This window comes from Saccopteryx leptura, chromosome 3, assembly GCF_036850995.1.
Source record: "Saccopteryx leptura isolate mSacLep1 chromosome 3, mSacLep1_pri_phased_curated, whole genome shotgun sequence".
In the NCBI taxonomy this organism is placed as follows: domain Eukaryota; kingdom Metazoa; phylum Chordata; class Mammalia; order Chiroptera; family Emballonuridae; genus Saccopteryx; species Saccopteryx leptura.
In genome coordinates, this window is record NC_089505.1 from 225214916 (window position 1) to 225237856 (window position 22941).

The 22941-nt window shown below is 41.5% G+C and overlaps 1 protein-coding gene across 1 annotated transcript; it reads right to left on the reverse strand.

The window, feature by feature from the left end:
- Positions 1 to 258: 258 nt before the first annotated feature.
- POLR1B (RNA polymerase I subunit B) lies at positions 259 to 22020 on the reverse strand. Its single transcript, XM_066377730.1, has 15 exons — positions 21793 to 22020; positions 20660 to 20827; positions 20282 to 20428; positions 18936 to 19068; positions 18182 to 18318; positions 17237 to 17460; positions 16324 to 16495; positions 14176 to 14347; positions 13149 to 13430; positions 10680 to 10813; positions 6977 to 7147; positions 6263 to 6424; positions 3065 to 3256; positions 2386 to 2639; positions 259 to 1781 (listed from the first exon to the last, which is right to left on the reverse strand). The coding sequence occupies exons 1-15, from the start codon at positions 21967 to 21969 to the stop codon at positions 899 to 901; spliced, it is 3408 nt and encodes a 1135-aa protein (XP_066233827.1). The 5' UTR covers positions 21970 to 22020; the 3' UTR covers positions 259 to 898.
- Positions 22021 to 22941: the final 921 nt, after the last annotated feature.

Consider the following 22941-nt stretch of genomic DNA (forward strand, 5'->3'; position numbering starts at 1 on the left):
AACTCACAGACACAGAATGGTGGTTACCGGGGCTGGCAGGAGACAGAAGCCGGGAATTGCTAGTCATTGGTTATAAAGTTCTAATAAAAGATAGGTGTCTAGAGATCTGTTTGTAGCATTGTGTCTGTAACAGTTCTGCAGTGTTCACCTAAAAATTCCTTAGGAGGGTAGGTGTCAAGTTCAGTGTTCACAAATAACAGAAGCTAGAATATATACAAATAAAATGAAAAACAAACAACCCAAAGGGGCACAAGAAGCTTTCGGAGGTGATGTTTATTACTGTGATTGGTGAAGTGTATACATTGAAGATGTGCAGTATTTTGTACAATTACACTTCAATTAAGCCGTTAAAAAATATTTCTGCTTTTTTTAAACTTTTTTTTCTTTTAGAGAGAGAAAGGGGAGAGAGAGAAGAGGTGAAGGAGCAGGAAGTATCAACTCCCATATGTGTCTCAACCAAGCAAGCCAGGGTTTTGAACTGGCGACCTCAGTATTCCAGGTCAACCCTTTATCCACTGCGCCACCACAGGTCAGGCAGTAGAAAATACAAAATCACACACTTGGCCTATGTCATGGCTATACTCCAGAGGGATAGTGTGTTTGATAGTCACTATCTATTGAGAGCAGCATACTAATAACTGGGGGTTAGAAGCTTTTCCCTGTATATCCTATTTATCAATATAACACTTTTAAAGAGAATACTTGTGGAACTTTTGAACAAATATATACAGTGAAAAGCAATTTCAGTGGTTATTACACCTGAGACTCAGCACCTTGAATTTTCGGTTGTCAGTTGAAAGCTCTAACAACCTTGAAAAAATTTCAGAATAACACAGTAACATTTTCACTGTAGTTACATTTTGTTTTAATCTGACAGAACCCAAAAGGCCACATCAAATTAAATGACATCCAGTTTTACTTTGATGTTCATAGCTGCCAGTTCAGCTACAAAATACCGAAAAACATAAGGCACAGAAACAGTATCGATAGTGTCACTGCGATCGCAGACAGTACAGTTGTATTTTCTGTTGCGCATGGCCGACCACGAAGGCGGTGGCTTCTCTAAGAGCGGAGAGAGCAAACTGCCACACTTCACACATACGTGGGCTACCGACCGGTCTGAACAGTTAAAGAGGCGGTCGTGAAGGAGAAAAGAAGTCCCGTGAGCTAAAAGAGCATCCCGTTCCATTTCCCCAAAGCGGATCCCACCCTGCACATTTCTTCCCCCAATGGGCTGGTTAGTGACTCTGTCTCTGGCTCCTGTGGTCCTGACCTGGAATTTGTCTGAGACCATGTGGCGTAACCGTTGGTAATAAACCACGCCTATGAAAATGTCCGCTTCCAGTTCTACCCCACTGATGCCACTGTACAGCCTCTCAGTGCCATAGAAGTTGTAGCCAGCTGCCTTTAACATTTCACCAAAGTATTCCAAGGCTGAGTTCTCCTCTGAAAAGATGAAGGGTGTGGCATCATGGCAGAGACCATGCAGAGCTGCAGACTTGCCTGCCATGCTCTCAATTAACATACCAATGGTCATTCTGGACGGGAACCCATGGGGGTTGAACAGAATGTCTGGGACCATCCCACTTTCGGTAAAAGGCATGTCCTCAGCTGGCCACAGTCTGCTCAGGATGCCCTTCTGCCCGTGCCGGCTGGCAAACTTGTCTCCGATGGTTGGGTTCCGAGGGATTCTCATCGTGATGCAAACACACTTGAATTTCCCACTTCCAGTGTCATTACTACACACTTTGATATTATCCACAATACAATTTTCTTTACTCCTAGGAAAAATTAAACCATACAAAAGGTCAACCTATTTTTCTAAACTTATAGCAGTCTATAGGCTTTATATGTAATTAGTACTGCATAAAGGGTATTTGTAAAACTTATTCTTGCCTCTCTTCTCCCATATGAATAGAGCTGGCATCTCTAAAACCATCTATGTATAGGGCTGCTGGTTATGTTAACTACAGAATTCTGTTCCTCTGAACAACTATGATGAAACTATTATGAAGACCTGTTGAAACCACTCTTATATATGTAAAATAAGGTTAAAATTTTATTTTTAACAAGAGGCATAATAATCTCAACAGTTTAGCTAGGAAACATTCCTAACAACATGCATGAAAGATATGATCCAGTCTGAATAATATACTTAAATTCTCAATAATTATGAGACTGAGAAGTAAAACAGTGAAGGTAGTAGTATGATGGATAGCAACTTTGTCTCATTTTATAAATGCTGATTCAGTTACAACTGAGTCAGTAACTGAGCTACTGCTTCTATTTTCTCCCAAAATTCTCCTATTAAAAGAACACTTTCAATGACCTCCAGCAATTTCGCTGAGAAATGGCCTTTAAAACAAGCCCGAGAATGCAGCTTACTTGTAGAACACCACTGAGCTCTCGCCAGTGCTGAGGTTCACGTAGCTGTAGTACGGGTCCCCATGCTGCAGCTGGGCGCCAATAAACGGCAGCCCGTCCCCATCTAACTTCTGCACAGTCCGCGGGTCACCAGGCTTAACTCCAAACACCAGACTATCATCTCCTTGTTTAATTTTTTCAGAGAGATCGATGAACTCAGACTTGTAGACACTTCCATGGGCAAAGCCTCGTTCCCATGAAGCCTTACTTACAATCTGTGTGGTCAAAGAATCAAGGAAGTGAAGAAAAATGAGAATTTTCAAAAATAAAACTGGTCAGACTGGTTTAGGATAACTGGCATTCAATTTAAAACTATCCACATTTTCCCAGTCACCCACACTAACTACTAAAACCCAGACAATTATAATTCTTATAAATAGCATAAAACCTAATCATGCACAAACTTCATATTCCCTTAACATCTACTCAGCTACACACTCAAAGATGCACAAAACATGCATATCTGACTATTTAGTGCATAACCCTCAAGACTGCCACTTTTAACTCAGACCAGGAACTGACTGTTTAAAACAACACTCATGCGCCAAACACTGCATTCAGGACACAGAAACAGTCCTGCAGTGCCCTCACACTAAACAGTTAAATATTAAAAGAATGAAACTACTCTTGGTAAACCTACCATGGCATCTTCCATATCATAGCCCGTGTAAGAAATAACTGCAACGATGGCATTAGTCCCAATTGGATAGTTGTCCATGTCATAGTGATCATACATGCACGGCCTCACTAAGGGACTTTGTGGGGTCTGAAGACGATACAGCTTGTTATCTGACCGGTCTTGATAAGTGAAAAGTGGGAAACCCATAGTTTGCTTACCTACAAAAGGAAAAACATCTTAGCATTTTGTTTTTCCCCTTGATTATAAAGGTGATATATATAATTGGGAACAACGAAACAGTCACAGTAAGGGAATGAATAAATCTGTCATGGTGGTAATCCTTATAGTGTGACAATGAGTAGACCTGCACGTTATCACGATCCAACCACGAAAACAGTGCTGACAGGGAAAAGGGACAGAAAGGTGTTTAACATGATACTATTTACCTACATTTGTAGTACACCCCAAACAATTCTATACCTAGTTTATGGACATATGTAATAAAAGGGGGATATAAAGGATATGTACAAACTGTACGGAGAGAGAAGAGGGGGAGGGGGACAGTAACTATTATCTATAATCACTTTCTTATACACACATACAGAGCAAAATGTCAGTATTTGTTAATTCAGGTATTGGCATACAGGGGGTAGGTAAGATTATTCTTTGTGCCACTTTATAGTACAGAGAATCACTTCAACACAAATGATTTCACAAACTGAATATACATGCATAGTGGAATTCTTTAAAACACAGGAGATTTCCAGCTTCCAGTAGTAGAGGTTCCTTCTACACAATCACCCTTAACACGTAATAAGACCCCCAAAACACCAGAACCAACACACACACAGATACATACCCCTGAAAATACTGGAGAGTAACCAAAAGCAGAAACCGGAGAGGAATTTACATTTGGGCAAAAGGAACTGCACTAGGTGAATTTCCAGGTCAGTTTTTTGGTTGTTTTTTTTTTAAGATTCTATTTATTGATTTCAGAGAGAGAAGAAGGTTGGGGGACAAGAAGTAGGTGCTTCACTTTAGCTGTTCACTGATTGCTTACCGTATGTGCCTTGACAGGGTAAGTCCAGGGTTTCGAACCAGTGACCTCAGCATTCCAGGTTGGTGCTCTATGCACTGCACCACCACAGGTCAGGCCCCAGGTCAGTTAAAAAAAAATTATTTTAGTCTAATGGCCCAGTCAATGTAGTGGCTACAACTTAAATAGAAACACATCGTCTGACTGGCTAAGAACCAAGAAAGACAGTTCAGGGCACTACAATAACTGAAAAGTAATGGGGGAAATTTCAGAAAGAAGTACTATACAGGGAAATCCTTAAATTCTGCATCTGAATTTAACTTAGGACTCTACCAATCCCAGATCTTTGGTGGTATCCTGAGTGATGCATGTATAGGACATTTCCAAGCAGCCCTCAAGAATGACTGCAGCTGCTGTGCTTAGCTGTGTTATCTATCTACCAGTTAAATCTAAAAACCAATCCTCTTCAGAGGAACATAACAGAATCCATGATCTTCAAAACATCACTCATTCACAATGCCCACAATATGATGCACTATTACTAGATATAAAAGACACAGTAAAACACTATCCATACTGAAGAAAAAAATGCAATGAATGGAGACATCCTGAGATGATCCAGATACTGGAATTAGCAGACAGTGATTTTAGAACACACATTGTATAACTGCTCAAAGCTGTAAAGGAAAATATGTTCAAGATGTAAAGAAAGTATGTTCAAAATGAAGAATCTCAGAATATTAAAACAATGAAAAAGAAACAAATGAAAATTCCAGGCTGGAAAATGAAATAACTAAAACAGAACAAAAAGTCTGAACATGATGACTAGGTCAATAAAAATTATTCAATCTGAAGAGAAAGAAAAAGATGGGAAAAGGAGAATGAAACCCAATGGCTCACAGGACATCCACAGTTTAACACACATGATGCATAACTGCAGTATCAGGAGAGGAAAGGGCAGAAACATTATTTTTAGCAATAATGGCAGTAAACTTTACAAATTTAAAAAAAAAAAAAAAACAGATTTAAGAAGACCAGCAAACTCCAAGCAAGCTAAACACAAAGAACATCATATGTAGGCATACCATGGTCATTCTGCTACAAACCAAAAATAAAGAGAACATCTTAAGGACAGAGGAAAAATAACACATCACATACAGGGAAACAACCTACGACTGCCAACCTCTAATTAGAAATGAGAGACCACGAATAGACAGCTAATATACAAGGGTGGGCAAAAGTAGGTTTACAGTTGTATGTAAAACAGTTTATTCTTGTATTATCTGTTAATTACCGTATTTCCAGATGAACAAACCTGCTTTTGCCCACCTCTATATTTATGTGCTGAAAAAATCCTATCAAATCAGAATTATATATATATGCCCAGTTCCTTCAAGGGAAGAGGAAATAAAGTCATTTCAAAGAAATAAAAACTAAGAGAAATTGTAGCCAGCAATCTGCAATAACAAATGCTTAAGGAAGTTGTCAGACCCAAGGAAAATATTCCAGGAAAACTAAACCACATTTCTGATACAGTTAGTCTGAATAAGGACTATAAATACACAGTATGGTGCCATCAGGCAGGAATGAACAGCACTGGAAAGAAAATGATGTGGACAGCTTGTCGTCGTCAAAAACGGAATCACAAGATCTCGGACAAACCTAAATCGTTGAATATTTTACAAAATTACCTTTTTCTTCAAAAATGTCAAGAAAGACAAAGAAAGGCTAAAGGTCTGTTTTAACTTAAAGGAAACTAAAGAGAAAAGATAATTAAATATATGTGATTTTGGACTAGGTGCTACACAGGAAAAAACTGCCATGAACTCTATTTTTTGTTACAACTGGTCAGAGTCTGAATAGGGATTATAAAATAATATGATAATATCAATGTTAAATTCTCTGGTTTTAATAATTATCCTTGGTTATGCAAGTGAACATCCTTATTAGGAAATACACATTGAAATATTTAGGGGAAAGGGGCATCAAGCCTGCAACTTACCTTCAAATAGAAAACAGTATAAATGGGCAAAATATATATTAACAAAATGCAAGTAAAGGGTTTATGGAAGTTCTCTGTACCAGTCTCACAACTTTTCAGAGTTTGAAATTATTTGAAAGTAAAAAAAGTTACAAGCACTACTCTTCTTCTGTAAGTGTGACTGCCACCATCCCCATGTCACCTTACCCATCTGGCACTGGTACATGTTCCTCGGACTCTGGTTGTGATCGGAGAAAGGGATGAAGTTGGCGATCACACTCAGCAAGCTGTGAGGGAAGAGCTCCTGGTGCGTGGTCACTCCAGCAGAAACCTCATCCTCAAAGATGGCAATGTTCATGAAGAGCTGGGGGGGAGGGTGAATGCCAACACATGAACTCCTTCTCTGAGGTGAGCACGCAAAGACTTGGAGGGAAGCCTTCCCCACCCAGAACAGTAAACACTGAAGTGACCCACAGGGAGCCTCCTGTCAGAACTGCCACTTGTCTTCCATACTTCATTATAAATCTACCCTGGGCCAGTTATGAAGGGGGATAGAAGAACATTTTTTAGTACAAAGCACACAGTTCGCAACTGCAAAGATGCAGGCAAAGACTCTGAGCGAGTCTAAGGGAATGGTTCAGCCTTGCCCCAAGGCAGAACCAGGTGCGCTGGGGCTTGGGGAGCTGGGCAGGGTGGGAGGGCAGGTATGGTGACATCAACTCTCTCATGGGGGGGGATTGTGAGAGGAGTTAGCTAACACACGAATAGTGCTTCCAGCTGGTCCTGAAACAGCGAAATTTTGGCTTTCTTTCAATTGAGAAATTGTTATTAACATGTTTAAAAAGCAACAGTTGAAGTCTGTGGAAGTTATATTTGACACAGTCACATACACCTACCAAATACACAGTCCACGTACCTGCTCCATAGTTCCAATCAGCTCTTCTTTGCCTAATTCCAAGTTTTGCACAGGCCGCACCAGCCTGCAAGGACTGCTAAAGAGGAACAGTCCTGGGTACAGACTTGGTTTTCCCGTCATGGGGACAAGGGCCACCTCCATCCAGGGAGGAATTCTTTTTTCTCTCAACACCTGTTTTCAACAAAAATAAGAGTTCAAACCAGAGCACGTGATGTATTTTACATCTATCCCCTACCACCAGGGAAGCAGGCAAACTGGGGAAGAAGGTCAAATATGAAAAGCAGTATGTCAAGAATTTACATGTTAGGCAAGTAACAACCATAGTGCCCTACCAGTCTCATCCCTCATCGAATGCCACTCACCCCATTCCTAGAGTTGGCAGAAGTTTGCTCTGTGGGGCTCAGCCCTACTGTCAGGCACACTCAGGATGTGCTTACAGACATACTAAATGACATCCTGTTCTCTAATGTCTGAAACATAGGGCACTGTTTTTATTTTTATTTTTTAAATTTTTTAAATTTTATTTATTCATTTTAGAGAGGAGAGAGAGAGAAAGAGAGAGAGAGAGAGGAGAGAGAGGAGAGAGAGACAGGGGGGAGGAGCTGGAAGCATCAACTCCCATATGTGCCCTGACCAGGCAAGCCCAGGGTTTCGAACCGGCGACCTCAGCATTTCCAGGTCGACGCTTTATCCACTGCGCCACCACAGGCCAGGCTTATTTTTATTTTAAAATGTATTTAATGAGCTTGGCCTGTGGATGGGGTGTTGACCAGGAATGTTTAGGTCACCAGTTCAAGACCCTGGGCTTGCCAGATCAGGGCACATATGACAAGCAATCAATGAGCAATTAGGGTGAAGCAACTAGGAGTTGATACTTCTTGCTCCATCCCTCCTCTCTCCTCTTTAAAATCAATAAATAAAAATCTTTAAAAGAAATGTACTTAATGAAAAGGCCCTTCCACCTGAGAATTAAAACACAAAAAAACTTCTATTAGTCAACTCTTGGGTGAAAGGAGACATACAAACCAAAAGTATAGAAATTCGAAAAAAAAAGTAACAAACCTATATATCAGAACTTATTGGGGGTTCACAAACATATTACCAAAAAAAATCAAAGAATCAAAAACAAATGAATTAAATTCTTAAATCAAAAGCTAAAAAAAAATATAAACCTCCCAAAAGTACAGGTAAATAAAGATAAAACCTGAAATTAATCATGGGTCTACTCTGCATAGCTCTAACAAACCAAGATGAAATGAATAAAATGGAGTCACCAAAGGAAACCTCAATAGAGATAGAGAGCTTAAAGATCAATTTCCATATTAGAAAAAAAGGTGTCAAGAAAGCACCCTGGAAGAAAGCACCAGAGCCAGATGGTCTCACAGGAACTCCTGCAGACCGGTGACCAGGTGGCCCAATGCTCCCCAAACTGCCCCAGAGCACTGAAAACTAAGGAAAACTTCCTCATTCTTTTAATATCGTGCTGACTTACTAATGTCAATTAAAAAATTCTTAATAAATTATTGATATTTAAGAAAGTATCAGCATCTCTTAAATGAAAATAAACATGACTGTGTAAAATTTATTCCAACATTTTAAGAATCATTGTTCATCGCTAGTATTAGAAAACGATCATTATTAGGGAATGAATATAATACACCTAATATGTCTAAGGGGAAAATCTTACAGTTTTTCCACAGAGATGCCAAGAAACTGAACACAGAATTCCGTATGATCCAGCAATACCACTGATAGGCGTACACTTAGAATTGAAAGCAGGGGCCTGACTTGTGGTGGCACAGTGGATAAAGCGTCGACCTGGAAATGCTGAGGTCGCTGGTTCAAAACCCTGGGCTTGCCTGGCCAAGGCACATATGGGAGTTGATGCTTCCAGCTCATCCCCCCTGTCTCTCTGTCTCTCTCTCTCTCTCTCTCCCTTTCTCTCTCCTCTCTAAAATGAATATAAAAAAAAAGAAAGAAAGCAGGAACTCAAAACAGAAATTTGCACACCCATGTTCACAGCAGCATGATTCACAACAGCCAGAAGTTGGAGGCAACCCAAGGGTTCACTGATGGATGATGGATAAACACAATGTGGTCTATGTGGTTACCCGAAGCTGGGAAGGGCAGACAGCAGTTACTGTTCCAGTCGCTCATGCAAAATATCGGAGGCTGGAGAGGGTGATGGGTCACAACAATATAAATGTACTTAATGCCACTGAACTAGACACTTGAAAATGATTAAAATGGTAAGTTTTGTGTATATTTACAAAACAAAATAAAACCAACCTACAGGGACCAGAGCAGAGAGTCAAATCTGATATAATTTGAGCATCAAATAAACAACAGTAACAGAATACTCACTAAATAAAACAGCATCTGTAAATTTCTGCTGCTGTAAATAAATGAGCAAATTAATAAATGGAGGAGAAAAGAAAGCTCACCCTTACAGAATGGCAACTAACAAACACAACAAATGATGGGTTTGGAAAACAACATTAGGCCCTGGCCAGTGGCTCAGTGGACAGAATCATCAATGGAATAGTGATAATCCTGCAGAAAATACACTACATCAACTAACAGGTGAAAATTTGATGTGGAAAAGAAAGGTCTTATACCTTCCAAATATCTTTTCACAAATTATTAATGAGAGAAAATCTGTGACAGTATAGATTAACCTAAAAAACATGGCCTAGAAGTGATCAATGTTAACACCACACTGGTCTTGGGACACGTCAACATAACGTGCCTCCTGAAAGGACACTGGATCTCACCAGGAGGAAGCAAACACAACCATAAGTTAAGGGACACTCTACACACTACCTAGCCTGAAAGGCTAAGGAACTACTCCAGATTACAGGAGAATAAAAAGACATGATAATCACATGTAACATGTGACTCTGAAGTAGGTCCCAGACCAGGAGGAAAAAAACAGGGAAAGGCCATTACTGTACTGAGAAAACTGGTGTAATCTGAGTACCAGCTCTGGATTCCAGCAACCTTACCTGAGTTTGGTAAGTGCACTACAGTTATTGAAGAGAAAAAGTTCTTTTTAGAAAAAATATGTATATATTTATAAAAAGCATACAAATGATAAAATTTGGGTGATGGGTATACGGGAGTTCTCTGTGTTGTCCAAACATCTTTCAAGTGTGCAATTATATCAAAGTAAGACAATTTTAAAAACTAAGAAAACATGAAAAATAAAAATAAAACAGCATGAACTACAGATCATACTACTGCCAAAGAACAAGTCTTATGGCCAAGACTTTTGTTAGGAGGAGATTCCAAAGAATGTCATTCTCCTGGAAATTTTAAACATGTATTTTCAAGACCCAGAAGGCAACAGGGTATGACTTACATCTTGCATATTTTTAACATTACTTGGAATATAAAGTTCATATTTTGAGGTCCACTACATGCCACTAGTATTTACAAAGAAGAAAAGTTAAAATTTGTTAGATTAGCAAAAGGCCTCAGTAAAACTACCAAAAAAATAAAAGGTGTACAGGTCAAATATCTATCACCAACCGGAACCTATGAGGTCAGCACCAGGGGATGTAAAGTACTTTCAGAATCAGCTTCTGAGCACCCAACCCTATGAGCACTCTAGTCCAGACTGCCCAGGGACCACCTCAACAACTAGATAAGGACAGAAACCTAAGATCAAGGGACAGAACAATTCACAAAGACTCAAGGTCACCTTAAAACGTCGGAGAGAAGCTGCAACACTAGGAGCAAGCTCCTTATCCACCCAGCCAACCATGACACCATCCAGAAGGACAGGGTAGCACTCTGAGTACGGTCGGTGTAGTGCTCCATCAACTGGAGTAACCCCTGGGGAGGAACAGACAGGGTCACTGCATTAGGATGCCTTTCCAACATTACAGATTTCCTGCAGCTGGGTCCATAGCACCACTTTAGACATCTATCAATAGTTATCTTGTCTCTACACCAGAATGTTTTTGTTTCTTTTTTTTTTTTAACTTTATTTATATTATTCATTTTAGAGAGGAGAGAGAGAGAGAGAGAGAGAGAGAGAGAGAGAGAGAGAGAGAGAAGGGAGGAGCAGGAAGCATCAACTCCCATATGTGCCTTGACCAGGCAAGCCCAGGGTTTTGAACCAGCGACCTGACCTCAGCGTTCCAGGTCGAAGCTTTATCCACTGCGCCACCACAGGTCAGGCTGTTTTTCTGTTTCTTAAGTAAGTTTCTAATCATTTCAGCAAGGACACACAAGAACTAGTGACTCTGGCCTGTCGGGAGAGCAGTAGGGACAGGAGTGCAAGGACTATACACCTTTTCTATTTTCATTTCTGAGCCATTTAATAACTTTTCCCAAAAAACTGATTACCTCTGATTGCTATTATTTGCAGATTCTGTATCTGCAAATTTGCCCACTTGATAAGATTTATAACCTCAGTATCAGTAACTAATGGCATTTTTGGGGTCTTTTGGTGAAAAATCTGCATCGCCTACACGCACACTCCCAGCTGATATCAAACAAGTGTTCCTATCTCAGCTCAGACTGCAAACAAGCATCTTCCTAGCAGTCTGCTCACTGCCAGTGTGCTGCATTCTGCTGCTTCTTGTTGGTGGTTTCCCTCTGTAAACAGCCCCCGAGTGCAGAGCAGACACTGAGACTGAGCACAGGCTGTGGGTACCTCAAGAAGAAAGGACATGTTAGACAAGTTCAGTGTCACTGGCCGATACCTCGATATTAGTGAATCACAATGTTAAATAAGGTATCTGAACAAAGAACACAGAAAACAAGGCTGTGTATCAACTGGCTGATAAAAATGTTGTGACAAGAGGTTCACAGGCACTGAATCTTTATTTTCCCTGGGAGTAACGGCACTTCTTTAAATTCAGGGTTAGTTGTGACTTTATAGAACAGAAGTACCACAAACACCAAGAACCAACTGTAATCATAAATACCTGAAGATAGCAAGTGTTTGACAAAAGTGTCACAAGTTACCCGTTTGATATTAGGCGTTTTCCATTCTGTATCCTTCCCCAGTACCAGAGCCTTTCCCATCTCTTTTTCTGCAATGGGATACACTCTCCACCTCTCCCCACTCCTTTCTACCCTTTCCTGCACTGACATTTTCATCACTGGTGGCAAACAAAATGATTCTTTCCCTTGTAGAGAGAGAACTTGCAAATTACACTGATTATGATTTCTAAATCTCAAGTAATTCTGAATTACTTTCCCTGGAGCTCCTCCCTGAAAACTTACAGCATAACTGGCAGAAACACTTTTAGTAAAAATTTCTTGACTCATGACTTCAATGCCTTTGTGGATGCTGAAGAATGCCTACCACCTGAATCCTGCAAAATGGAAGTTTTTGCATATAAACACAAATTCCAGTGGAGACCCAACACACAGACCAGCAAGTACACAGAAAACTGTCTCCAGATCACAACTGGGGACCCCCAGGACCAACAGTGAAGAATGCCCAAAGAAAGGGCATCATTATGTGTGAATGTAAACCCAAACCTAGCACCAACCTAAAGACCAGCACGCCAGACTTCCAGAGAAGGCAGAGAGGAGCTGCCAGAACCCCGGGAACAAAGGCTACGGATCTGAGGATCCCAGGGTACAGATTGGACAACTGCCTTTTTAACTGTCTTGCCGTAAATTGACATTGTTTCCAGCTTAGAGACGCAGGAGTCAACCTAACAGATGCAGGGAAAGGATCCAAACGTTATTTCCAATATTAAATGCTGCTGTTTCTAATGCTTTCACATCTTTTTTTTTTTAAATGGCAACAACATGAATTTCTCAATTCATTTTCTTTTTCTTAAATAATTTATTGGCGTGACATTGGTTAATAAAATTATATAGATTTTGGGTATCCAGTTCTATAATACATCATCTGTATGTTGTATTGTGTGTTTACCTACCCAAGTCAAGTCTCTATCACCATTTATCCTCCTTCTACCTTCTTCAACCTTCCCCTACTTCTCTTCCCGCTGGTTCTCCTTCATTCCTTTTCTAAGAATGCATCTGACCTTCTAAGCAGAAGCTAAGAAACCAGCCCAATTCCTGCACAGAAGAGTAAAAACAATTCCTGCAGGAATGCTCTGCTCAGCCATCAAGGCAGAGTAACTCAACAGTCTTACCCCGTGAAAACGCATACATCCAGCCGGACTGTCACCGTGTCACGTACCCAGGTTGCAGAGCAAAGCTGGAACAGATGCCGTGTACACAAACTGTGTGACGACCTCGCAAATGGCAGTTAAGTGGTTCATCAGACCACAGGGCTCCCCATCGGGGGTGTGCACGGGACACAGGAAACCCCAAGACTCTGGCAGCAGCCTGCGCACTGTGGTGGTCCTCATCTTGGCAAAGGCAGCCCCTCTGTGCACACAGCGGAAATGGGAGAGATAGCGGATGAAGTTCAGTTTATCAGCCACGACACTAAGTCCAGAATCTTGAAGGAAGCCAAGACCTTAATAAAACAAAAGTCATTCAAAAACTTAAAAAAAAAAAAAAGTCTTTTTATTTAAGGTCTTCATGCAAAACCTCAGAGCATACTCTAAATCACAGAGTAGGTTATTACAGAGTTTACTAGCTCAGATGAATAGGAATAGTTCACAAAAAGTAGTAAAAATCTTCAGATTTCACAAACTGTATCAGCCCCAACTGGTTCCCTATTTCTTCCACAACCTCACTGTAAGGAAACCTTAAATAAATAACAAAATAGCAAGTAATTAAATGAAATTCATCAGACTTGGCTAGATAATACACAAGCAGCTGTTAGTTCTAAAGGAATCTGCATCAGTATCATCTGTTTGACAAATGTAAAGTTCTGGGCCCTCAATTGCTACTTTTAAGTTTTCCAGGCCATTCCAATGCAAGTGGTTCAGGGATGAACAAGTGTAAGAACCCACTCAGACCACATGTCCAGGTGACCTTCCCCCACACACCTTTACTTAGACAGATCTCTAAGCTATCTTTAGTTTTTTAGAAGGATGAACAGGAAATGTATTTCATCATTAAAACTGGACTTACCTAAGTCATTTAGGCAACTTGTTGGAAGGCCTTCAGGCTAATACACAAAACTTATAATGTGAAATCTCTTAAGAAAAGTGAAAAGTTTGCTGTTAAATAGAACCTCTTACAGTGATATAAATCTACATTAAACAAATAATTTTAAAAAATAACTAAAACAAAGCCTATCTACTTAATTTCACCTGTTTTAGAACGCAGATTCCCAGTAGCAAGAAGATATTCAAATGGTTTTGTGAGGTCTGTTCCCAGATTTAAAATCTTCATCAAATTTTCAGTGTTTATAGATACATTGGTCTTCTGAGCTTTCTTATCTAAACCTATTTTAACAGATATTAACCACGCCTCCATTTTTTCCTGAAATGAAAAAATTTAAATTACATGTTTATTTGAAAGGTTTTACTGAAATTGCCAGTAACAGAAAACTTCTGCCTGACACAATTTTCATCAGGGAAATTCTAGGCTGCTGAAAATTTTCAATCGCATTTTATGGAGAGAGCAGACAGAAACAAAAGTTTTTACTTTTCAGTAAGAATTTAAATGAGAATTAATGGCTAAAGAATTAAAAATTTTTTACTTCAGTCGTCTTCACTTTTCATTCCACCATTATCTCATAAATTAAATCATTTTAGGGATACTATTCAAAATATAAAAGACCACCAATACTACACACACACACAAACTCACGTTACTGACAGTAATTACGCTCTGTAATGTTGCTGTGAACACTAAATTAGCAAGTACTAAGCCACTGCTCCCAGGTAAAGGTTTCTGCAAGTTACAAGATGTTCATCAACTGGCCAATACATAAGCTCGTTTAAGGTGTTTCTGCTGAAAGACACCCCCCCCCTTTTTTTTTTTGTATCTTTCAGAAGCTGGAAACAGGGAGGCAGTCAGACAGACTCCCGCATGCGCCCGACTGGGATCCAACTGGCACGCCCACCAGAGGGCAATGCTCTGCCCATCTGGGGCATTGCTCCGTTGCAACCAGAGCCATTCTAGTGCCTGAGGCAGAGGCCATGGAGCCATCCTCAGCGCCTGGGCCAACTTTGCTCCAATGGAGCCTTGGTTGCGGGAGGGGAAGAGAGAGACAGAGAGGAAGGAGAGGGGGAGGGGTGGAGAAGCAGATGGGTACTTCTCCTGTGTGCCCTTGCCGGGAATCGAACCCGGGACTCCTGCACGCCAGGCTGACGCTCTACCACTGAGCCAACCGGCCAGGGCCAAAAGACACCTTGTTTTATGTTGCTGATTCACTACCATCACACTCACAGCCAGCAGCACTGTAACTGTGACTGAACAAAGCCCATCCAATGCTCATATATTCTCATGAAGTACATCCCAGCCTTCTTGTGCTTAGGAACTTCACACATCTCTTCAGCACTATGCTTACAGGCCATTTTAAACAATAAAATCACCAACAAAAACCACAAAAGTGTGAAAAACATGGTACTAAATAAAGAGACTTTTGCTCCCAGCGTGAGAGCTGAAACGAGAAGGCAGATCATCTCCTGGACCTTGGCTAGGAGCGTGGGCATCAAGACACCCCAATTTTTTTCCTTTTCTTTTTTTAATGAGAGAAGGGGAGGCAGACAGATTCCTGTACACACCCCAACAGGGGTTCACCCAGAAAGCCCATTAGGAGGTGATGGTCTGTCCATCTGGGGCCCTTGCTCCACTGCTCAGCAACTGAGCCACTTTTTAGCACCTGAGGTGGAGGCCATGGAGCCATCCTCAGCACCCGAAGCCAACTCACTCGAACCAATTGAGCCATGGCTCAACTGGAGGAGAGAGAAAGAAGATGGGAGAGGGAGGGGTGGAGAAACAGACGATCACTTCTCTTGTTTGTCCTGACCAGGAAATGAACCCAGGACATGCACATGCTGGGCCAACACTCTACCTCTGAACCAAATGGCCAGGGCACCTCAATTTTTACCTGTTGTGCATGTCTGCAAAGGACCATGAAAGCTTTGAGTAGCAGTACTGGGGTTACAGGTAAATCTCAGTGAGCAGGTGAATTAGTAAACAGGACTGACTGTGCACTTTATACAGGCCACTTATACAACCACTTATACTTTATCATCCATGATATGACCAAGATTTGATGTTCTCTTTACTCGGCTTACATAAACATATCAGGCATTTCTGAACCCAGTACAAGCTAAGACGTCTGATTAAGTACCTTACTGCTAGGTAAACAAATAAAAAAGAGAAAAAAGAGAAGACATAAACTGCCAAAACAATAAATTATAAACATGTACAAAAACATCACGGGGTGCCATTACCCCAATCCGCAGAGGTACAATGAGGCCTGGAGGAAAGTAGCCTGCACCCACCTTCAGAAACATGAGGAAGAGCTGCCCCGGGGTGAGCACTTCCTGGTTCACTAAACTGTCAGGATTATCTTCCATGCACTCTCCTTTGGCCAAAGCAAACAGCTTCCAGGTCATCAGACAAAGTACATAAAACTTTTCAGTATTAGATTTCAAGTGGATACAGATGCACTGGCTGTCAAAACAGAAAGAAAAAGCTTAAAATGATTCAGCTGCTACTACTACTTGCCATCCCACCAACCGAGGCCCCCAATTCATGTTTAAAGTCCTCACTCATGTTCAGAAAATCCCTTTTTATCTCATAGGGAATATCAGCAAAAAAACAGGGTTATAACCACAAACAAGGTCTAGGGCTGTGCTAGCCAACATGGTAGGGACAAGCCACATGGGCTATTTACATTTAAATGAAATAAAATGGAATAAAATTAAGAACTCAGTTTCTCAGTTGCAATGGCCACTCAAGTGCTCAGCATGGCCCATGGCTGTGTAGTGGACCTCCCTGATCTGGAGCAGGTCACAAAGACAGAGCCTTGCCTTGGGAAAATAAAGGGACACAGGGCCTGCAACTTCCAAATGGTCCGAAAGAAAAACAATTATTTATGTGCAGAGAAGGGAAGCAAGTGTAGTAAAAGTGTTAAGTCAGTCAGTGTTCAATGTATTATTTTTGCAGCAATTCTGGCAGTCTGAAGTTATTTCTAAATAAAAGAAAGTATATTAGAATAAAGTAATACTATCACAAAATGAGAGAAAGGTGAAGATGACCATAGAATCTAAGCTAGCCCCTGCTTCTCTAGACCATAATTCTAGCCTCAGGTCCATTCTGATTCCCAGATGTCTCCCAGGCCCAACTACATCAACACAAAGAACCGTGGCACCTCCACCCCCGAGGAAACAGTTCAGGCAAAAGCACACATACTTAAACAGAAATTCTGCAGCTTGCTCATTTGAATACCAGTCAGGAAGATTGAGTTTTACTCTGAAGCGTTCACCTAGATAGTTGAGGACCTGTTTTTGTGTGGAACAACCCTCATCCATCACAATCCTCAACATCTGAGACACAGAGTTCCTAAAGAAAGAGTTGTCCTCTTTTCCTTTGATGAGCTCCTGAAAAATCTGGTAATCAGAAAAGCTGACAAGTGCCTAAAAGAGAAATGAGATTTTTTTAAAGTCATGAATAACTAAACCATCCAATTCATTCAGTAACAGGTCTCTTCTTCTTTTTAATACTCAAGAATAATTAGCACTCCACTATTGTTATACTGAAGTGAAGGCTCCAAAGTAAGGGCAGTTCTTATAAGACAGACACCAAGATGGCCCCAATGATCCTCGCCTCCTGGAGGGTACAAACTTGCACAGTCACCTCCCACTCCAAACCAGGGTCCATGTGACCAAGAGAATATGGTGAAAAGTTACACATGACTCTCAAGGCTAGATCACAAAGGTCTCTACAGCTTCCCCGCGTTCACTTGGCTAACTCTCTGGCCCAAGCAGGCTATTGAAAGGAGTTAGTTCCAAGGAGAGGAACTGACTCCTTCTGCCAACAGCCTGTACCAACTTGCCAAACCGGAGGGAACCACCTCGAAAGCAGATTCTCTGGCCCTGGGTGAGCCTTCTACACAATGTCTGCAGCCCCTCCTAACATTGTACTGCAACCTCTGGACACCCCAGCCAGAACTACTCAAGTTCCTTATCACAGAAACTATGATGTTCATTGATGCGTTTTAAGCCACTAAATTCCAAGGCTATAGAGCAATCAGTAACTACTACAGCATGAGCTCTGAAAAGGAGAACCTGTTTATTCTGCATAGGCTACAACTTCCAACGACTCTCTTCATAACAAAAGAAAAATAGTAAGTCACACCTTAAGTGCAAATCCCAAAGGAAGAAAAAACAGTTCTTTCTGGTAAATAAAGTTCAACATAACTGTGCCATTTTCCAAATAGTGAAGGTTCAAATTGACAGCAGAGTGTTCTTCCCTCACACAGTGCATTGACACTCCTGTTGAAACAGAACAAAACGTCAGAAACTCAGTAACACCATAACTGCCTCAATCATCTTTTCCAAATTACTTTACCCTCTTAGAAATAATTAGAGCCAAATCACTAAGTTTAGCCAAGAATGGCAACCAAAAATGTCTCTAGACCTTGGCAAATTTCCTCTGGAGTTCAAAATCTCCCTCAAACAGAGGCCAGGTGGCTGTCAACCAGAGACCCCAAAGGATTTAAATACCAAGGTACCCGAACCAGAGACTCTGGGCCCACACCCACCTCTGGCCCAGGCAGGCCAGCGTTCAGCCTCAGGCATAGTAACATAAATACACGTTCTTTCACTTCCAGAAATAACAGGAAGTGAGTTCACTACTGTGAAATCTTAACACAGAAATGCTTAACAGAAAAACAAAAATTTATATACAGGAGTAGGCAAAAGTAGGTTTATAGTTGTATGGGAAACAGTTTATTTATTTTCCATACAAATGATTTCAAACTCACTTTTACCCACCCCTGTATATGAGGAAAAATATCAAAGACTCTATTTATAGATACATCTCCTTTTTAAAAAAAGAAACGGGGCTACAAATTTTCTAAAAGAACATTCTACAAATCACTACAACTTACCATACTGAGTATAGCCAGGCCCTCTGGCTTTCCACTTTGGTCTTGTCATTGCAATGGGGAAATTTCTCCGAGGCATAATCAACATTCGGATGACCTTCTCAATGCCATTGATTATGAAATAGCCTCCCATTTCCTGCCAAAGAGATGAATTATAACGTGTTAAACAAAGATAACTAATTGTAAATATGAAACTGACTAACTGCAAACATTAACCTCCCTCCTAACAGACCCAGTGCAGTGGGCAGAAGAGGAGAAACACACCGGGGAAAGGGGCCACGGATCCCTGGGAGTGTCAGTGTGCAAAGTAAGTCTTCTCAAGTGTATAAAAAAGGTCTAGGAACCTGGGAGGGAAGTATGGTAGGAAGTCAGAGTACTTTCTCTACCAGACAGGTTTGATCTAACTTGCTTTTCTGTCCCCTAAAATGACTTCACTCTTAAACAAACACCTTATTCCAAACAAGTCTGAAAATGAAAATAGCAAACATTTTACTTCCAATTAAGTATAGTTTCCCAAATAAGTTAAAACAAACAAACAAAAAAACCAAAAAGCTGATGAGCATATGAAAGCCCTGGAAACCAGAAATTCAAATTAATAGAAAATATTTTTAATTGCTTTTGTCAATATCACATCTCTGTAATAAATAAAGAGGTACTATGAAGCAGGCATATCACGCTATATACTCTATGGTACATAACATTTAATCCTCATGATAATGAGTAAGATAGCTATTGTGCCCATTTTTTAGTAGAGAAAAACAGGCTCTAGGAGACTCAACTTCCTAAAGCCATACAATTGATAAATGTAGCACCCGAGTGTCAAACCCAGATCAGACACCAAAACCCTCTTCCAACCAGATAACTCTCTTTACTATATAGGCAGTCTATAAATTTGATTACTTCAACTCAATACTGTAAAGCCACCAAACATGGCTAAAAAGAAATGCCAAAGGGAAAGCATATGAAGCATTTAATACACTCACAGAATTTTACTGCCAGTAAAGCAGCTATTTTTAGGAAGTTTTGTGGTTTAATACTGCTTTAAAAACAAGAATATGTTTCTAAATATACACCCTTCAGAAAATTAAGGATAAACCTACCAATTCTTCCCCCATAATAACAATATCCTCTGACTACATAGCCAGTTTTTCATTCATTGCCTCATTTGAGACTCATTATGAGCCATGCACGATAAGCAGAAAGATATTAATGCCTCATTTTACCTATCCAAAATTGGAGGCCGAGAAAGAAAAACTGACTCCCACAGGCAAGCTGCACATATTCTCACTCCCACTCAGGCCCTTTCTATTATCACCTGGCCGTTTAGGGCCCTGGATCCCTAAAATTACCTCTGGTTCCTCATGGTGCTCAATGAGGGCTTTCGGAGGAAGGCCGTATAAGTTGCAAAGCTTGGACTTCACCATGATGGGAACATAGCCAAGAAATTGCTTAATGACTCCTTTTGAGATTCCATTCACCGACCAGCTGATATCAGCCTAAATGAAAAAATTACTTATGGGAAAAAAGTCTCTGGATCTTCAAGAACAAATGAGTATTTTAAAAGAGGAAGAAGACCATATATTAGATGCTTTTATGCTTCAGATTTTAAAAAGTGGAATCTCTTGGATGACAGTATTAAGAAAGTAGAATTCTGATTACATTTTATTGGGCACTAATATTCTCAGACATGTACAGTGTGAGAGCCACACACCATCACTTGCACTCACTGTCAGCTTTCCCCGGTAAGTACTCCTCCGGCCCCGACATTCTGCAGGATAAACGTTGAGCTCTTTGCAGATGCTCCCTTTGGGAACGGTGGGGGGGCTGATGACGGCATCCACAATAGTAAGAGAGATACGCTCATCTTTGAAAGCAAATTCAAAGGGAGGTATAGCCTGAAATACAATTCACACTATTAATTGCTTGTGTGTCCAAGGTACTTTTTCACTAAGGCTCTTCCAAATCCCATGAATTTTCTACAAACATTGTTGCTTATAATGCTAATATAACACATCTTTTAGACAGTTTAAAGCTACAGCCAGTCTAGTCACACCTCTCACTATGTACCAAAAACTGTAAGGCATTAACTCATATATTTTAGTGTCTGCAATAGTCTCTAAGGATATCACTGTGTACAGAACAAACCTGTCCTCTGATTCAAGAACCTGCTTTCTCTCTTCTTACCTTGTACTTCTACATGCATAGCAAGACTGATGGGACTGCTGCTAACAGAGCAAGGATATGGAAGCATCTCCTGATTCAGGATCGGACACTCTGATATTCTTCAGGCTGATATTTGTACATTTCATTCCATGTGGTCTCATACTGACGCCGGAGTCATGCAAAGGGAAAGGTGGTACCCACGGCCGTCTCCCCAACCCCCTCCACAGCATCTGCATTTTTGTACCATACCCAGGGGAAAGCTTTGCTGTTTATCTCTCCTCCATATTAACTATGAATAACCTATTATGGTGGGAAAGCTAAGCCCGCGCGGGCTTCTCCCTCATTCTCGGCACACAGTAACTATCCTTCAAAACACTACGGTTCTCAATTACATATAAATCCAGGAATTACAAATACATCTTCCCCTGGTCGACTACACCTCAAACCCCGTACTGAACCTGGCACGATCGAGCACAACTAGTATTTGGGATTACTGTATACAGTGACTTCCCCGCCATCTCATCAGTCTGGGACCCGGTGCCCAGATTGAGTTCCATTCAGTCCGCCTCCTAGGTGTTCACTTAGGCAGTCTCCCACCATCCGCCCACCTCCAGCCCCACGGGGCCCCTCTCCTCCGACCGACCGAGCGGCGCCTGAGAGCGCAGATCTGCCGGGAGCCTGGAGATGCCGCACTCACCTGCACCGCGTGGCTGAGCCCGTCGCGCACCGCGTAGTTGAAGGACTCAACGTGCGCCTGCGTCAGCTCCTGCAGCGCGGGCTTCTGCTGCTCCCGCGGGACTCCGTAAGAGGGATCCGTCAAGTGCTTGAGGCTGGGCCTGTTGGGCAAGCCCCGCCACCGGCTGCCCGGATCCATGCAGCTCCTGCACACGCAACGCCTGCGAGCCTCCGCAGCGCCGGAAAAAGCCACAGCGCCCTGAGAAATGCAGCTCCTCTACTTCCGCTGGATCGAGGCCCGTTCATTTTATAGGGCCGACTTGGAACCGAAACCGTGGCGTGAAGAGGCCGGTGTGAGACTGTCCCAAAGCAGAGTGCGCCCTCCCAACTCAGCATTGCCTTCTGGCTCTCGTTCGCTCCACCAGCCAGGTACGCGAGAGCAGCCTTCGAAGGTCTCCTTCACTTCCCGTGACTGCTTTCCGATCATTGCTGGTTCCGACCCTGGGCAGACCTCAGCCGCGTCCTGGCTTCGAGGAAAACTATGGCTTACTGCTCTCTCTGCCCAATTCGAGTTGGGCTGGGCAAATAGTTGTCTGCCCTCGCTGTCCGCTCCCCTTCTTTTGTAGGCCGGGCACTGGGGATTGGGGGATGGCAGCGTCCAAGGTGCCTCCCAGCCTTAAGATCCTTTAGTCTGAGTCCTAGGAATCACTATCTCTGAATAGGAATTTATTAGGGAATGCCTGCAGGTGTCTCAACCTCGCGCGCGTGCGTGTGTGTGTCTGAAACAGCTGCATTTGGTAATGAGGTAAAATCAACAGACAATAAACGACACACATTTAAATTGTACGCTTTGGAAAGTTTTGACTTGTATATACACTCATGATACCATTGCCACAATTAAGGAATTAAAACGCCACTCCTAAGTGTTCTCCTGTCTCTTTGGAACCGCTCCCTCTAGTCAAGTTCATCTATTTCCTAAGAGAAATTGGCCTGTTTGCTTTTTTTGTGATGTTTTTGTCTGGTTTTGTATCAAGTGTATTAACATAGAATAACTTGGGAAGTGTTCCCTGCTCTAATATTTTTTGTAAGAGTTTATGAAGGATTGGTGTTAATTCCTTTTTAAACACCTGGTAGAGTTCATCAGTAAAGCTATCTTGGGCTTTTCCATTTG

Coding starts and splice junctions, on each gene's coding strand:
- POLR1B (XM_066377730.1), bottom strand. CDS start 21,969: ATGGATCCGGGCAGCCGGTGGCGGGGCTTGCCCAACAGGCCCAGCCTC. Junction 19,069..20,281: donor AGCACCATGAGGAACCAGAG/GTAATTTTAGGG, acceptor TCTCTTTGGCAG/GAAATGGGAGGCTATTTCAT. Junction 2,640..3,064: donor ATGATATGGAAGATGCCATG/GTAGGTTTACCA, acceptor TTGACCACACAG/ATTGTAAGTAAGGCTTCATG.